The following is a 17,239-nucleotide window of genomic DNA, read 5'->3' on the forward strand; positions in this document are numbered from 1 at the left end:
AGGGGACACAGTCTTTGCAAGGAGAATAAACAGCCTGGCTCTAACACTACTTCATTCAGGAGTCTTCTCTTGTTCCTAAATTGTCCCCTTTCCCTGCCATACCCCCAAAGCATTAGCAAGAGGAGTCTCAGATGATGAGGAGTGTCCAGGAGTGTCCCTGACTTGCTGATCCCCCCCCACTCAGACATAGAGGTCTCTGTGGTCCATATGGGTGGTGAGGGTGATCTAGGAAGGTTGGGACCCCAGGTCACGGTGGCTTAGCAGGCTGGACGTGAGTGCCGGGCACTGCCCCATAGCTTTCCAGGCCCCCGGGGAGCCCTTTCCCGAAGGAAGAACATCCCCAGGTCTGGGGCTTCTGAGGACCTCACCCTGAGAAGGGGGCTATCCTTTGCCCACTGAGGGCAACCTTTTCCTAAAGGTGCCCATCTTGGTGCCTAAGCCCTCAGCCCCCTGAATGCTATTCAGTCCCTGCAGGAGTGACAGCCTCCCTGCTTTTGTTCCAAAGAAATGGCTGTCAAAGGGAAAGAGATATATTGTTTCTTTATCTTTTTCCTTTTGTTTGAGACAAAGACGTCAATTTCTTTCCATCTGTCCCAAAAAGGGAAGAAAATTAAATTTGTTTTTACAAGGATGTCAGCGCACCGCTTCAGTGGGGAGTCGGGTGCATTTCTGAGGCAGCGTCTGTGAGGGAGGGGAGGGGTGGGGGGATGACGCCTGGGGGAGGCACAGGGAACAGGACAGACTCTGACACTGGGGAAGCAAAGATCTGGGAGTGCCTGAACAAAATGCCACACAAATGGAGAGAAAAACTTCTAAGCCCAACTCGGGGTGGATGCCGCCCTCAGCAGCTTGAAGGGGGCAGCTGGGCTGGAGCAGGTGGGGGACTGGGGAAGACTGGGGGCAAAGGGACAGGGGAGCACACGCTGACGCTAGTGTTGCAGTTGGGAAAGCCTTCTTCTCCTCCTTCAAAATCCAGTCCCCACATGGGCAGTTCCAGTTCAATGGAGTCATTGGCACCAGACACACGTTGGGAGGAGGGGGGCATTTCTTCCAGGTTCCTATCAGGGGCCCAAGACCCAGCACCAAGTCCGCGCTGATGCTTCTGATACCGGCCACCCAGTTCCAGATGCCACTTACCATCCATCGGGCTCTAAGTACGCGGTCCGCTGTCCTCTAGTACCTGGACAGAGAAGCCAGGGCCCTGGGGACCCGTGAAGAGCATCCACTCTCCAGCTTGAGGAGTGAACCTCAAAGGAGAGCCCACCTCTCTGCCTCAGCCCACCGCCACTGCCCCTTGGCACAGGGGCCCACTAGAAGCATGGGTTTTGGAGCCGAGGGACCTTCTGGCTCCTTTCCAAGCCTCTGGGCCCCTGTTAGAACTCAGGTCTGGGGACCCTACTCCAACCGAGGCCATGTCCCACTACTCTATCCTGGAGCTGCTGGCCCCTTTGCTGTCCGGTCCCCACAGCCCCACTGGAACGCAGCGCTGTGGCCACTACCTCCCTGCTGAAGCGTCCCTGCCAGTTCCAAGCAAATAAATGTCAGAGAGAAAAGGTATATTGTTTCTCTCTCTTCCTCTGTTTCTTTTATATTCTTATTTATAAAGACATCAAGTTGGACCTAGCCTTGGCGAGCCCCGCCCTTGCTAGAACTCAGAGGCTGGACTCTACCCCAAGTTGAGGCCCCACCCCCTGCACGCGGGCCTCCTATCTTGCGACCAAATCTTGAGCTGTAGCCATGCCAGACTGTCCTGTCCTTCCGTCTTGTCCCAGAAGAGGCCCGTCCCCACTACACAGAGGTCCAACCTTGCAGCTCAGTTCTCAAGCAACTGTCCCCACCACTGCCCCTCCTGGGTCCTGGGCTTGGGAGCCTAAGGTCTCAGGACAGACCCTGCTCCCGAACGCCCCTCTCCGGGTTAGAACTGGAGGCTGTCCCAAGGTTGAGGCCCCACCCCACTGCGGAGTCGCTCTTTGGCGGCCCACTTCGAGAGTCACAGGGCCCTGTGTCACTCCACTCTTCTGGAGTCCCTAGCTCCCCCGCCCAACCTAGAGCCGTCGACCGTGCACCCAGCCCAGAGGCATGGCCCCAGCGATCTGCCGTCCGCCACTCCACTGCCTGGCCCCCTTCTCCAGTACAGCGGCCCGCTGCCGGTCCCAAGCCTCCGACCCTCTACTTTCCCATTCCGGATCGTGGCCTCCGCCTGGCGTTAGGACTCGGTGTGGCCGCGGGGTCGCTTCGGAGGGGCACGTGGGGGCGGGGGCGGCCTGGCCTGGTCAGGCGGCGGCGCCACCGCCCGGACCGTCGGACGGGGTGCAGGCGGTGACCCGCTCGCGGGCCGTTGCTTCGCGGGCGCGGCTGAAACTGCCGGGCTCCGGGCGGCCGCAGGGCTTGCGGCAGAGCTGGCGGAAGCAGCGCTTGAAGTTCTCGTCGAGGAAGGCGTAGAGCACGGGGTTGAGGCTGCTGTTGGCGTAGCCCAGCGCGATGCACAGGTGCAGCGCGGCCACCACGAGCGGGTCGCGGCGGTCGATGTCCACCAGCGTCCAGACGATGACGAAGATGTGGATGGGCGCCCAGCACACCACGAAGGCGCCCACCACCACGAGCACCATGCGCGTGATGCGCCGCAGGCTGCGGTCCTTCTCCTTGGAGCCCGACAGCAGGCGTACGCTGCGCAGGCGCAGCAGCATGAGGCCGTAGCACACGGTGATGACGAGGATGGGCACCACGAAAGCGAAGAGGAACACGCAGATCTTGGTCACCGTGTCCCAGTACCAGCTGGGGCTGGGGAACTGGAGCATGCACACCACCGTCCCGTCTGGGCCGGGGAAACAAGGAAAGACAGTGGGTGAGGGCCTGTGCACCCCATGGGGCCCGACCTGTTTGCCCACCCTTCTAAAGCTTGGTCAGGTCCCACCACCTCCTTCTGGCCTTTGCTCAAGGCGATTCCTTTGCCTGGAATGTCCTCCTGCGCTTCTGTACTCGGTGAACTCCTACTAGTCCTTAAAGACCCCAGCAGGATTGGCCCTCATCCAGGAGGTCTTTCTATGTTCTCTCCCGGCCCCTTTATAAGCCTCTCAGTCCATGGGTGGCAGTAATGAAATAATTTAGCCCATCCCACTAAATGCCAGTCATTGTGATAACTGAAAACAACCCAACCCATTTCCAAACTAGCTCCAGTGGGGACAGTACTGGTAAGATTGATTTAGCATGAGTTAGGAGCAGGGCTGTGTAGGCAAATTACTCAACCTCTTTGAGCTTCAGCAGTGGGACTAATAGTACCTACATCTCATAGGATTGCTACGAGGATTAAACAGGCTAAGGCATGTAAAGCACAGTGGGGTCCAAGCTCTTGGGACACTCACAGGGAAGAGGGGCACATACGTGCAGGAGTCCAGAGGCCAGGCTGGGACCAGCCTTCTGACAGGGCAGATCTCAGCTCAACTTCAAGAAGAACCTCCTGACAGCCAGGCGTGCCCGGAGATGGGAAGGGCACCCAGGATGGAATGAGGTCCCCATTCCTGGAGTGTGGCCTTGGGCTGGATGAGCACCTTAGGGGATGCTATGGGATTCTGATACAGTCCTGGGGCTGGCCAAGATCTCTTGGAATGCCAGGATTAAGGAGCCAGACAGTGGACTTGAGCCTGAGAGTTATGAGAAGAGGGCTGGGAACCTACAGACAAAGTGGGACCACAGGACATCAGGCTGGCAGGACCCCTGGGGAGGACTGAGTCCAAAGCCTTCATTGTACAGATGGCAGAACCAGGCCCAGAGAGGAACAGCACTTGTTTAAGGACACACAGCAAGTGGCATACAGAACCAGTCTGTGCGTGTGAGAGCGTGTAGAGTAAGGAGGCCCATCTGGTCCAGCCCCCAGCAGGGCTGCAGTTAATGGCCCGTAAATTGCAAGCTGACAGCGAAGAGGCGGCCCTGCTGCTGAGTCAAGACCAACTGCTCAGAGGCTGTATAAGGGCACTGGGGGCTTTGCCCTTGTGAGAGTCAAGGGTGACCAAGCCTCCCATCAAGCCTGTTCCCCTCCCCGCCCACAGCACTGACCCTCTGCAAACCTCTTCTCAAGGAGGGCAGGATTTGGGGGCAGGAACCTTGGGTTATAGGCCAAATCCTACCAAATGCCTGGCTGTGTGACCCTAAGTAAACCACCCAACCTCTTTGAATCTCAGTCTTCCTACAGTCAAATGGAGGTAGGAGTCCCTGCCTTGTCTATTGCACAGGCTTAATCACTTAACAGCTGCTATTTATTGGGCCTTGGCAGTGAGTCAGGCCTTGTTCTAAGTATTTTACACATAGAACCTGTTTTAACCTTCTCTACATCCCATGATATAATATGGCTGAGAGAAGTAATTAGTTACTAGCGTCTTTGGTACCTTTCTAGACTACTTTTCCCACTTCCTTACATCACGGTGGGGCCACGTAACCAGTTCTCACTAGGAAGGGATGGGCCATAACACTTAAAGTGGTTGTGCTTTCTCCCCACTCCCTCTCCATACTCATCTGCCTGCCGCATGCCGGCAGTGGAAGATTCAGAAACCATCAGTAGGATTCAGAAGCCAACCTGGGTTCCTGAGTGACTGTGCTCCTCTTACATTGGATTGTGATGTGAGTGAGGGGTAAACTTCCGCTGTTAAGCCCCTGAGCTTCGGAGACTGTGCGTTACAACAGCTATCCTAATGTAGGCAGTTACTATAATAATTGCCATTGTACTCTCAGGAAATACACCTGTCTGTCATTCTCTGTGGGCCATTCTCTAGGCCTTGCTTTGGTCATCTGGGCCAATGGTTTTCAAATTAGGGTGAAAGGAAGTTTGGGACTGCAGATCCTGTGGCCTCCACTGCTCCCTGGCCAGTGATACTCTCACCCCACTGGCCATCCATCCATCTCCCTAAAGGTCGGTCATCCACACATTCCTGGCTGCTGCCTGCATGCACATGGACTAGCCATCCATAATCCCATTCACAAATTCATACATTCCCTTTGGCCAGCAACCCATAGGACCACTGACCAGTCATTCATCCTCACATAGTCAACCACTCACATTCCCATTGGCTGACCTCCCACACTCCCACTGGCCAGCCGTCACACTTTCATTGATCAGCAATCCACACCTCCATTTGTGAGCCACCTTCACACACCCTAGTAGGGCCTGGCAAGCCCACAGAGGCCCATGTGCTGCCTCCTGTGGTCAGTGGCCTGTGCCACAGCTCACTCACTCACCCCGGGGACGGGTCACAGCCATGACCATGATGGGCACACCAACACCGGAGGCCAGGACCCAGATGCAGATGTTGATCAGCTTGGCCTTGGCAGGTGTGCGGAAGTCCAGGGCCTTGACAGGGTGGCAGACGGCGATGTAGCGGTCGACACTCATCATGGTGAGCGTGAAGATGCTGGTGAACATATTGTAGTAGTCGATGGAGAGCACGGCCTTGCAGAGCAGTTCGCCAAAAGGCCACGTCTCCATCAAGTACTTGGCACTCTGGAAGGGCAGCGTGCTGGTGGCCAGTGCGTCGGCCAAGGCCAGGTTGAAGATGTAGATGTTGGTGGCCGTCTTCATCTTAGTGTACCTTAGAAGGAAGTGCATGTATAATTGATCCCACTTCACAGATTTCAGTTTCTTACGAGACTCTGGGAAGTAAAGTGACTTGTCCAACGTCACACAAAAGGTCAGGGGCAGAGGTGGGACTTGAGCCCTAAACTATCTGATGCAGTCCCAGTGCAGCACGGCCATCACAGACAACACACAGACACACCGAGGAAGGGGTACACGACACTTCTTTCATGCCCCTGGCATGATCGGTGAAACCCAGAGAAGGGTTGCATGAGTGACACCTCAAATCTCAGAGCAGGAAGAGCCCTGACAGATTGAGGGGAAGTGATTTTATTAATTAAGTATGGTCCAAGGACCGCCCTCAGAATTACCGGAAGAGCCTGTGAGAAATGCAGACTCCTGGACCCCATCTGAGATCTGCTGAATCTTAATCTCTGGACCTGGGGCCTGGGAATCTTCGTCTGTAACAAGCACCCTCTACCCCAAGTGATCCTAATGAACTCCAAACTTTGAGAATCACTGTGTAGCCTAAAGCCCACACTGGGGAGAGATGGGGTGACTGAAGCCAAGAGAGGCAGCACGACCCCATCCAAGGTATACAGCGACAGTGGCAGAGCCGGGGCGAGAACTGAAACCCCCTGCCTCCCTGTGCCCTCGCTCCACTCTACCCGCAGGGCGGTACCACGCTCTGTGCCTCCACTCCTCTAGACTCCCTCTGGTACCATGCTCAGCCCCGGGCACCCAGGATGAGGCCACTCAATATTTCCATGATTAAACAAACCCATACCAGCTAAGCCTGTTCCTTTAGGAAGTGATTGATTTTTTTGGCTTAAAAAAAAAATTGACTCACTCACTGTCCTCCAGGGCCAGCATCTGTCCTACTCCCTCCCTGTCCTTTGCTCTGGGGCTGGAGAAGCAAAAAGTTTTGCTGGGAGCCAGCAGAACTGCAAGTCTCAGGAAGTGTGTCTTCAGCGGGTGCGGGATCACAGCTGTGTGGGAGGCGGTCTCAACCCCACAGCTGACTCGTCTAATTTCTCTGCTCTTACGCAGAACAATTAGAGGCTGTTCTTTGCCTGCTATTTTGATTTGTGAAGGATCCTTCCTTTCCCAGAGGGGGCTGGGATCTGGGAAGTGGGTGATGAAGCTACTGTCGCTGGTCCAGGCGGGCTGAGCGGCCCGGCGATGACTGTCTGCCGGGTGGAGCCCATAGCTCCCCGCCTCACAGGCCGCTGTCCCCCCTGCAGCCACGCCCTGTCCTGCCGGCCCCCTCAGTCTCGCTCCTCCAGCCTCAAAACAAACCATGCCACTCTCCTGCTCGCAATGCCCCACGACTCCCCAAAGTTCTCTGTTCCACAAGCTGGCCCTGACGCCTCTGGGACTTCAGCTCCCAGCACTGCCCCTAGAGTGACGTGCCCCTGCCACACGCCGGCCTCCTGGCTGATCCTTAGACATGTCAAACCCACTCCCACCTCCCCCCCTCAGGGCCTCTGGACCTGCTGTTTCCTCTGCTTGGAACCTTTGTCCCCCAGATTTCGCACAGCTTGCTCCTTTGCTTCATTCAGGACCCTATTCCAACGTCACCTCCTCAGAGAGGCCCTCCCCGCCCGCCCTGCCCAAAGTATCTCTATGTCCTTCAGCTGCTGCATTTTTCGTTAGGGCACAAACCCCTGCCTGATTTCTATTTATGTTCTTTTCTGTCCATTCGGCTCTCTGGCCCCTGCAAGCTCCCTGAAGGCAGAGGACTTGGTCCACTGAGTTCCCTGCTGTGTCACCGGGCCCTTCGATAGTGACCGGCAAAAAAGCAGGCTCTCAGCAGGTATCTGTGGTGTGGATGTCTTAGGCCAGGCCTCGTTGGCTCTCACCCGCCCCCAAATTCATCACCCACTTAACTCAGGGGGCTCTAAAGGGCAGACTTGCTCAGGACACTCTACTGCTCACAACCCTTCCATAGCTCCCCACTGCCATCAGGATGAAAACCACTCGTCACACTGGCCTTCCATCCGGGTGGCCTCCCTTCCCACGGTGCCCTCCCCGTCCAGCCACATCTGTAGCCCCTCACATGTTCTGTGGAGCGTGCCCTCCCTCCCTCCTGAGAGACAGCCCCTGCAACAGTTTGGTGGGGACCCTTCCAGACTACATATGTCTATAACTTTTTAAAAAATGTTATTTCTGCCAAGGTACTACAATGACATGGTGTGAACAGTCATACAGGACTATAATGAGAATGGCTGCCCCTCTACCCACCCTGCCTCAAGCACGCCTCTGTCCTGCAACCACTTGTAATGTTTTTAGCTATTCTGGTGATTATCTCCGTAATTCTAAAGAATATGCTTACATGGCTACTTCTTGATTTATCAATTTTAGACAGTATTTGCTGAAGTATGCATTTGGTTAAGCAAGGCTACGCTGCAGTAACAAACAATCCAGGTCCATTCAGTGTTTCCAAGGGCAACTACACTCCCTAGGACAATTCTAGGCTGCTTCACTTTTTGTTGTTGTTGTTGTTGTTGTTTTGTTGTTTTTTTAAAGACAGAGTCTCGCTCTGTCACCCAGGCTGCAGGGCAGTGGTGCAGTCATAGCTCACTGCAACTTTGAACTCCTAGGCTCAAGTGATCCTCCCAGGATCAAACAGCTGGGGCTACAGGTGTGCACCACCATGCCCGGCTAATTTCTTAATTTTTTTGTAGAGATGGGGCCCTGCTATATTTTCCAGGCTGGTCTTGAACTCCTGGGCTCAAGCAATCCTCCTACCTCAGCCTCCCAAGTAGCTGGGACTATAGGCAAGCACAGGATTTTGCCCTGCTCAGGGTTTACATTCTTATGACCTTGTAGATGTTTTCCACTGCTGAGCCAAATAGCATACTATAATTACATTTGTTTTTTAGTACAGATTTTTTTATCTTTCTGAAGACAAGAATTGCCTATTTTTTCCATTTGTTCAGTTCTGTGTACATATAGCTAAGTCTCCTCAAACATGCCAGCAAATCTGTAAGATGCCTATTCCATGCAACCAATAATCTATTAGTTCCTTCTGTTTTCCTAGTGATCTAGCTGGCCCCTTCCTCCTCCCCTTTCCATCTGGGACTGGCTCCTTCTAGACCAGCTGCATCCTATCCTCCTCTGTTAGAGCACCTGTCTCCTGGCTTGCACGTCTCCCTCTATCTTGGTTTATGTCTTCATTTTAGTGGAGCACATACTCTCGTCACTTCCTGACTTTTACGTAGGAGATAAAATTTTTACACCTTTGCCTGCCTGAAAATTTTTTTTTTTTTTTTTTTTTTTTGAGACAGAGTCTCACTGTGTTGCCTGGGCTAGAGTGCCGTGGCATCATCCTAGCTCACAGCAACCTCAAACTCCTGGGCTCAAGCGATCCTCCTGCCTCAGCCTCCCGAGTAGCTGGGACTACAGGCATGCGTCACCATGCCCGGCTAATTTTTTCTATATATTTTTAGTTGTCCGATTAATTTCTTTCTATTTTTTAGTAGAGACGGGGTCTCGTTCTTGCTCAGGCTAGTTTCGAACTCCTGAGCTCAAACAATCCGCCCGCCTCGGCCTCCCAGAGAGCTCGGATTACAGGCGTGAGCCACCGCGCTCGGCCTGAAAAATGCTTTTTTTTCTCTCTCTCACACACACCATCACCCAGGCTAGAGTGCAGTGGCGTCATCATAGCTCACTGCAACCTCAAACTCCTGCACTCAAGCAATGCCCCCACCTTAGTTTCCCGGGTAGCTGGGACTACAGGCATGTGCCACCACACCTGGCTAATTTTGTAAAGTTTTTTGTAGAGACAGGGTCTTGCTATGTTGCCCAGGCTGGTCTTGAACTCCTGGCCTCAAAGGATCCTTCTACCTCGGCCTCCCAAAGTGCTGGGATTAAAGGTGGGAGCTACCATGCCCAGCCTGAAAATATCTGTATTCTATCCTCTCTCCTGATTTCTTTGACCGTAGATGTACTTCTGATGGGAGTACTTTTCCATCAGAATTTTGAAGGCATGATTCCCTCATCTTCTAGCTTCCAGTTGCCACTGAAGTATCTGAAGCCATTCTGATTCCTGATGATTTATCTGTAATCTGTCCTCTCTACCTCTAAAACCTGCAGGATCTTCTCTTTATCCCTGGTAGGCTGACATTTTGTAATGTGATTTAGGGTGGCTTTTTTCCGTTTGTTTTGGGCCCTCTCAGGCTGAAGATTCATGTCCTTCTGTATGAAATGTTCTCACATCATTTCTTTGATAATTTCTTCCCCTCTGCTTTCTCTGGGATCCCTGAAAGATCCGTTAGTCAGATACTGGGCCTCTTTGATTGATCCTCTAATTTTCTTCTATTGTCTTTTTGTTACGCCCTCTGGGAAATTTCCTTTTCATTACCTCTCAACCCTTCTATTGACTTTTTTATTTTGACTCTCACATTTTATTTTCCCAGTGCCCTTTCTTCTTCTCGTAGTATTCTTTTTTTATGTAGCACATATAGCATCTTACTTACAATATCTTCTCTTACCTCTTTGAGGATACTAATAATTTTTGGTTTGTATTTTCTTCTGCTCTCTGCATTGTCTACTTGCTCCAGACATTCTTGTTTATTTCTCTGCTTTGACCTCCCTTTTTTATCCTGGAGACTTGCTTCGATACAGGACTAAAGGCTGATCTTTCAGTGAAGTACTAAACAACTAACTGGCAGCCATGCACGCGCGCGCGTGTGTGTGTGTGTGTGTGTGTGTGTGTGTGTGCACGTGAGTGCCCTGTCCACTGGTGGGCTTCACCGTGGGGGAACTGAGCGATGACCTGGCTGTTATACTGGGGGACATGTAAGTATCAGTTTCTTCAGGTCTCTTCTCTGGGGCCTTCAGAAAAGAACCCTCCCATCTCTTGCCTGGTTACACACTAGTGGCCACCAAGATTCTGTTGGCAGAGCTGGAGAAAGGGTCTGGGGGTCTCCATTTGGTATTTCGCTCTGACCCTTTCTGTTTTTGCTGGCCCTGAATCCAGAGTTCCTGCAGGTTAATTCTCTAGGGGAAAAAAAAAAACAACTTTGCTTCCTTGCAGAGTGGAGGGACAGGCACCTGGCTGTGCAGGGCACAGGGTGGGTGCCCAGGTCTCATTGCTTCCTCCACAGACAATCATTCTCCTGCCCCGGTTCTCAGTCCCACACCTCACCCCTGTTGTTACTCCTCCTCCAACCGCTTCTCATCATCCAAATATGTGTTCACTTCTCTTAGAGGAGATACACTGAGGTACAAGAGGAGAAGTGACTTACCCATGGCCATAAGACTCGTCAGCGGCAGAGCTGGCACCTGGGAACCCCTTTGCTCTACTGGCCCTCGGTACTTGTTACCTTCCTTTCTCCTCCACCTCTCATAGTGAAAAAGTCAAGAATGCGAACAGGATATAAACTGAGATTTGTTCACTCATCTAATAGGTGTTAACTGAACACCTGATCTGTGCCGGGCACGGAAAAAGGGATCTAGGATAATGATGACAGTCTGAGCTCTTCACATTTATGGCCTTAGGGAGGGGCAGACCCTGAACAAATTGCTATGCTGATTACTGTACAGTTACCTGCTATTACTGTTCTGCCACAAAGGATAAGCACAGGGTATACTGATGGCTGCCACCCAGTGGGAGACTGGGAGGTCAACGATGACTGCCCTGAGGAGGTGTGCAATGGACTAAATTGTGTCCCTCCAAAGTCGTATATGGAAGTCCTAACCCCCAATGTGATTGTGTTGGGGCTCCCCTTACTGCTATTTTTTTTAAAGAATAACTGGTTTTGCTTTATTCTGTAGTTTACATGTGATAACCCCAAAGACAATGCTTGGTTTTTCTCTTCTTTTTTTTGGCACAGGGTCTCACCCAGGCTGGACTGCAAAAACTTCTTTTTTTTTTTTCTTTTTTGAGACAGCGTCTAGCTCTATTGCCCAAGCTAGAGTGCAGTGGCATCACCATAGCTCACAGCAACCTCAAACTCCTGAGCTAAAGCGACCCTTCTGCCTCAGATTCCTGAGTAGCCCGGATTACAGGTGCATGTCACCATGCCCAGCTAATTTTTAAATTTTTTTATAGAGACAGGGTCTTGCTATATTACTCAGGCTGGTCTCGAACTACTGGCCTCAAATGATCCTCCCTCTTCAGCCTCCCAAAGTGCTAGGATTACAGGAGTGAACCGTCACTCAGGCTCGTAGATGGATGCCTTCTCGCTGTGTCCTCACATGGCCAGGGCCAGGGGGAGCAAGCTCTCTGGGGCCTCTTTATAAGTGAATCCCACCATGAGGGCCCCACCCTCACAACCTTGTCTAATCCTAGCTATCTCCCAAAGGCTGCATTGTATTTATTCAGAGTTGGCATAGCACACAGAGCCTGTTTGCCATTCCTGCCCTAAGGACACCTCAGGGGTGCCAGGACTAGGGTGGCCCTGGCACAAACAAAGGTGTAGTCCAATGTAGGGCCCAGGTGCAAATGCTGGAGAACCAGGATCCTAAGGGCCCACGTGAACCAAATGAGGCTCAAACTGCTCATGCTATTGGGAGAAACAGTCTTCGTTGACACAGATACTAGAAGAATAGCAAAGAAGAGGCTGAGTGCAGTGGCTGACACCTGTAATCCCAGCACTTTGGGAGGCCAAGGCAGGGAATCACTTGAGGCCAGGAGTTCAAGACCAGCCTGGGCACATAGTGAGACCCCATCTCTACAAAAAATGTAAAAAAATTAGCACAGGGTGGGGGCATGCACCTATAGTCCCAGCTACTCAGGAGGCTGAGGTGGGAGGATCACTTGAGCCCAGGAGTTTGAGGTTGCTGTGAACTAGGCTGACGCCACGGCACTCTAGCCTGGGTAACAGAGTGAGACTCTGTCTCAAAAAAAAAAAAAAAAAAGGAAATTCTGACATATGCTAGAATGTGGATGACCCTCGAGGACACTGTGCTAAGTAAAAAGACGAATACTGCGTGATTCCACTTACACGAGGTACCTAGAGTAGTCAGACTCGCAGAGGCAGAAAGCATGGGGTTACCAGGGGCTGGGGGCTAGGGAGGATGGGAAGTCAGTGTTTAATGGGTAGGAGTTTCAGTTTGGGAAGATGAAATAAGTTCTGGACATGGATGGTGGTGATGGCCGCACACCAACGTGAATGTCCTTAATGTCACTGAACTGCATCCTTCAAAATGGTTAAAATGGCATTTTTTCATGTTGTGTATATTTTGCCACAATAAAAAAAAGAAGTAGGTAATTGAGAGCTGTCACTGTGTTTATTTTCTACGCCTGAGAGCGGGCTGAGGGGATCCTTTAGAGCCATCCTGATCTTGGCTCCTCAGCACACACAGCTGAGTGATCTTGAACAAATCACTTCTCTTTCTGGAACCTCGTTGGTAACGTCAGTGCAGTGACGCTTTTCAGGAGCCGACACACGCGAAGGCGTCCAGCTTACAGGCCAGCATGTAGTCAGGAATTGGCAGCCCTTTTGGTTTGTTCTTCCTGATATTTTTCTGCTTTTTTCTCTTAGAGTTTAATCATCACTCATCGGATCCAACACAGGGCATGAGGACGGTAAAGGTCTGGCTGCATCTCTGTTGACTCTGAGATGCCTCTGGGAAACGCTTTGCTTTTTCTCTAAGAGATCCCTATTAGCTCATCTTGAATTATGCAACTGCCAGGGAACTTGCTCCAACCATCACCGAAGCTCTCTCTACACCAAGCACTGAGCAGCCGAGCATGTTCGTTTCAGAGCCCTAGACCCTTCTGTTAAACAAGCCCTGGTGCAAGAGGATTGTCACCACCTCTGTTAATTTTCTTTCAGTTTGATAGAGATTGTGTGTAACTTGCACATGGAATCCACACACGTTCCTGGGCCTCTGGAGAGCTGGGCCTCTCGGCCGAATACCCTAGTACAGACTGACAAGTCAGCGCCGAGGAAGAATTTTCTCCCTAGGCAAACCCAGAGCAGTTGATCAGAGGAGCTGACATCTTAATGCCCGGTGCCCAGAGGAAGGTCAGTACATTCCTTCCTCTGCACAAGGCATCAGTAGGACTGGTTGGGCAGCTTTGGGTGAGTTGTTTGTTTTCTTTAAGCAATATTCTCTGAGTGTCTTTTCTCTTATGTGCCAGGCACTATGCCAAAAGCAGTGAATGCATGATTTCATTTCATCCTCGCGGCCATCTCGAGTGTTAACATTATCTTCATTCTGCAGATGGGCTAAGCTAGATGGCTCACCCAAAGACACACAGCTAAGAAGTGACAGTGACAAGATTCAAACTTAGATCTACCTGGTTTGCAGAGCCCAAGCTCGTAACCACTTGGGTCTCTGTCCACTTTCCCCCGGCCTCCTTGCCACCTGCACCTGTCAAACCCGGGTCACGGTGAGGGGCCCAGTCTGGAGGCCAGGAGCAAACTGGGCCTGCCCCATAGCATTCATCTCTTTTCCACACATTCCTCAGCCCTGCTATGGTTCAGGGATTTGGAGACAATCTGCTCACAGCACTTACAAACATCAGAACAATTTCACATGCACGAATATGGGGCCCAGTGGGCAAAGAGGAGAAGTTAATTCAGAACAAAACGTACACCTGTGGTCACAAGGGGGTGGCAGCCAGTATTTATAGACAATAACTATGCCAGGTCTTTCTCAGGCATGATTTATGCACTCTTTACACCTGTGGGGGTTTTTTGTTTTTGTTTTGTTTAAGAGACAGTCTCGGCTCCAGCCACCCAACATGCCGAAGGGAAAGAAGGCCAAGGGCAAGAAGGTGGCTCCGGCCCGCGCTGTGGTGAAGAAGCAGGAGGCCAAGAAGGTGGTGAACCCTCTGTCCGAGAAGAGGCTGAAAAACTTTGGCATTGGACAGGACATCCAGCCCAAAAGGGACCTCACCCACTTTGTCAAATGGCCCCACTACATCCGTTTGCAGAGGCAAAGAGCTATCCTCTATAAGCAGCTGAAAGTGCCTCCTGCCATTAACTGGTTCACCCAGGCCTTGGACCACCAAACAGCTACTCGCTGCTTAAGCTGGCCACAAGTACAGACCAGAGACGAAGCAAGACAAGAAGCCACGACTGTTGGCCCAGGCTGAGAAGAAAGCTGCCGGCAAAGGGGATGTCCCCACTAAGAGACCACCTGTCTTTCAAGCAGGGGTCAACACCGTCACCACCTTGGTGGAGAACAAGAAGGCTCAGCTGGTGGTGATCGCACACGACGTGGATCCCATCGAGCTGGTTGTCTTCCTGCCTGCACTGTGTCGGAAGATGGGGGTCCCTCACTGCATTAACAAGGGAAAGGCCAGGCTGGGGCGTCTAGTTCACAGGAAGACCTGCACCACCGTCACCTTCACACAGGTTAACTTGGAAGACAAAGGAGCTCTGCCTAAGCTGGTGGAAGCCATCAGGACCAACTACAACGACAGATACGACAAGATCTATTGTCACTGGGGAGGTAACATCCTGGGTCCGAAATCTGTGGCTCGCATCACCAAGGTGGAAAAGGCAAAGACTAAAGAACTTTCCACCAAACTGAGCTAAATGTCCGCTGTTGTTTCCTGTACATAAAAATAATAAAAGTTATCCTTCAAAAAAAAGGAGACAGTCTCACTAGGTTGTCCAGGCTGGAGTGCAGTGGCTATTCACAGGTGCAACCATAGCTCACTGCAACCTCAAACTCTTGGGCTCAAGCAATCCTCCTGCCTTGGCCTCCCAAAGTGCTAGCACTACAGGCATGAGCCACTTGCTTTGTTTTTTTGTTTTTTTTTTTTTGAGACAGAGTCTCACTGTGTTGCCCGGGCTAGAGTGAGTGCCGTGGCATCAGCCTAGCTCACAGCAACCTCAAACTCCTGGGCTCAAGCAATCCTTCTGGCTCAGCCTCCCGAGTAGCTGGGACTACAGGCATGCGCCACCATGCCCGGCTAATTTTTTTTCTATACATTTTTAGTTGTCCGATTAATTTCTTTCTATTTTTAGTAGAGACGGGGTCTCGCTCTTGCTCAGGCTGGTTTCAAACTCCTGAGCTCAAACAATCCGCCCGCCTTGGCCTCCCAGAGTGCTAGGATTACAGGCGTGAGCCACCGCGCCCGGCTTGCTTTGTTTTTTAATTGATAATAAATATTTTTAGGACACTTACTATATGCCAGGCACAGGGATAAGCATTTTATAACATTTAATCCTGACAGCAGCCCTACGGGGCAGACAGCATTTATTAGTCCCAATTTATAGAGAGCAGTAAAGGGAACTTGCCCAAAGTTGCAGGGTCAGAAAGAGACTGAGTGGAGATTCAAACCCCGGGCTCTTCCCTCAAATCCCAGTGCCTCCCTCTTGACTTCTGTGTTTGCTGCTCTCCTGTGGACCCAGAGTACTCTGTGTACCCCTGACATACTCTCTTTGACAACTGAAATATCAGCTCCCGAGGGCAGGGGTCGCATCTGTCTTGCTCATCCCTACAAGCCTAGAACCTCTGGCAGTGCCCAGCAAAGAGGTGCTCCAAACACATCTGTGGAATGAGTAAGTGTTGGTGGGGCTGTCTTCCACACCGGACTGGGGCATCCTGCACACCATCCCAGCACTCAGCACAGGGCCAGGAACAGAGGAGACACGGCTTTACTGGAGGAAGGTGTCAAGGTGCCCCGACCCTTGAAAGTAACCAGCCACAGACTGAAGAGATCAAACAGAGGCACCTCTTTTTTCCTCCCTCCCTCTCTCCTTTTGTCCTTCCTTCCTCCCTCCTTTCCTTCCAACCTTCTCCCACCTTCTCCCTTTTCAACCTGGACCAGCCCCGATCCCCAGAAGGATACCTGGGTCTGACCCTGTTTGCCCCGAATCGGAAGTGACTCAGCTCTGCCCGGGGCCAGGGGAAACATTCACTCAGATCATTTATCCCAGGTAGCTCATTTGTTTCTAACTAAACTGAGGGGTTTTTTCCCCTCCCCCTCACTTATGCACAACAGCCCATAAGTGTAAAGTTGGGGCAAGAAACCTAAAATCAAAAACAATGACAAGAACCACAGCAAAAAGGTCAGAACAGCCACGCTTAGTCTGACCGACCAGGTGGCACCTCAGGAACCAAACTGAACAAAACGGCTTCATCCTAGATCGAAACTCAACTGGTCCCAAACCAAATCCAGTGCGGATCGCTGGCGTATTTGGAATTCATTTGATTCCTAGATGCTTTCTGAGCTCTCAAAAATAACAGCTGCTCACTATAAAATGTTCAAACACTATAAAATCATTTCCAGATGTAATTAAGTAAAGGATCTGGAGATGAGATCACCCTGGGTTATCCAGGTGGGCCCTGACTCCAGCGATAAGTGTCTCTGTAAGAGACACACAGAGAGAGGAGAAGGCCGTGTAAGGACAGCAGAGAGACTGGAGCGATGTAGCCACCAGCTAAGGAACACCTGGAGCCACCAGACGCTGGAAGAGAAGGAAAGATTCTGCCCAAGAGGCTTCACAGGGAGCACAGTCCTGATGGCACCTTAATTTTGAACTTCTGGCCTGCAGGACTATGAGAGAATAGATGTGTCAAGGCCTCAAGTTCGTGGTAATGTGTCTGACGGCCTTGGGGAGCTGTTATGATACAGCAAAGGTGCAGCCCAGGGAGAAGTCTGGACTCTGACGCTGGGCACACCCAGACTGCAGCCCCAGCTCTTCCTCCCACTGACTGCATGACCTTGGATGGGTTCTAACTTCGCTGGGCCTCACTTTACTC

General features: G+C 51.7%; 1 protein-coding gene and 1 pseudogene across 1 annotated transcript in view; one reads left to right on the forward strand and one right to left on the reverse strand.

Moving 5' to 3' along the window:
• Positions 1 to 1,888: 1,888 nt before the first annotated feature.
• OPRD1 (opioid receptor, delta 1) overlaps positions 1,889 to 17,239 on the reverse strand; it is a 31,077-nt gene continuing 15,726 nt past the window's right edge. The window contains exons 2-3 of the mRNA XM_012645931.1: positions 5,230 to 5,579; positions 1,889 to 2,815 (exon numbers count right to left, since the gene is read on the reverse strand). Of these exons, the coding sequence (XP_012501385.1) occupies positions 2,274 to 2,815; positions 5,230 to 5,579 (892 nt within the window). The 3' untranslated portion in view covers positions 1,889 to 2,273. The remainder of the gene's footprint in view (positions 2,816 to 5,229; positions 5,580 to 17,239) is intronic.
• Positions 14,265 to 15,063, forward strand: LOC105811645 (annotated as a pseudogene).

This window comes from Propithecus coquereli, unplaced genomic scaffold (assembly GCF_000956105.1).
Source record: "Propithecus coquereli isolate 6110/MARCELLA unplaced genomic scaffold, Pcoq_1.0 Scaffold239, whole genome shotgun sequence".
Lineage (NCBI taxonomy): Eukaryota > Metazoa > Chordata > Mammalia > Primates > Indriidae > Propithecus > Propithecus coquereli.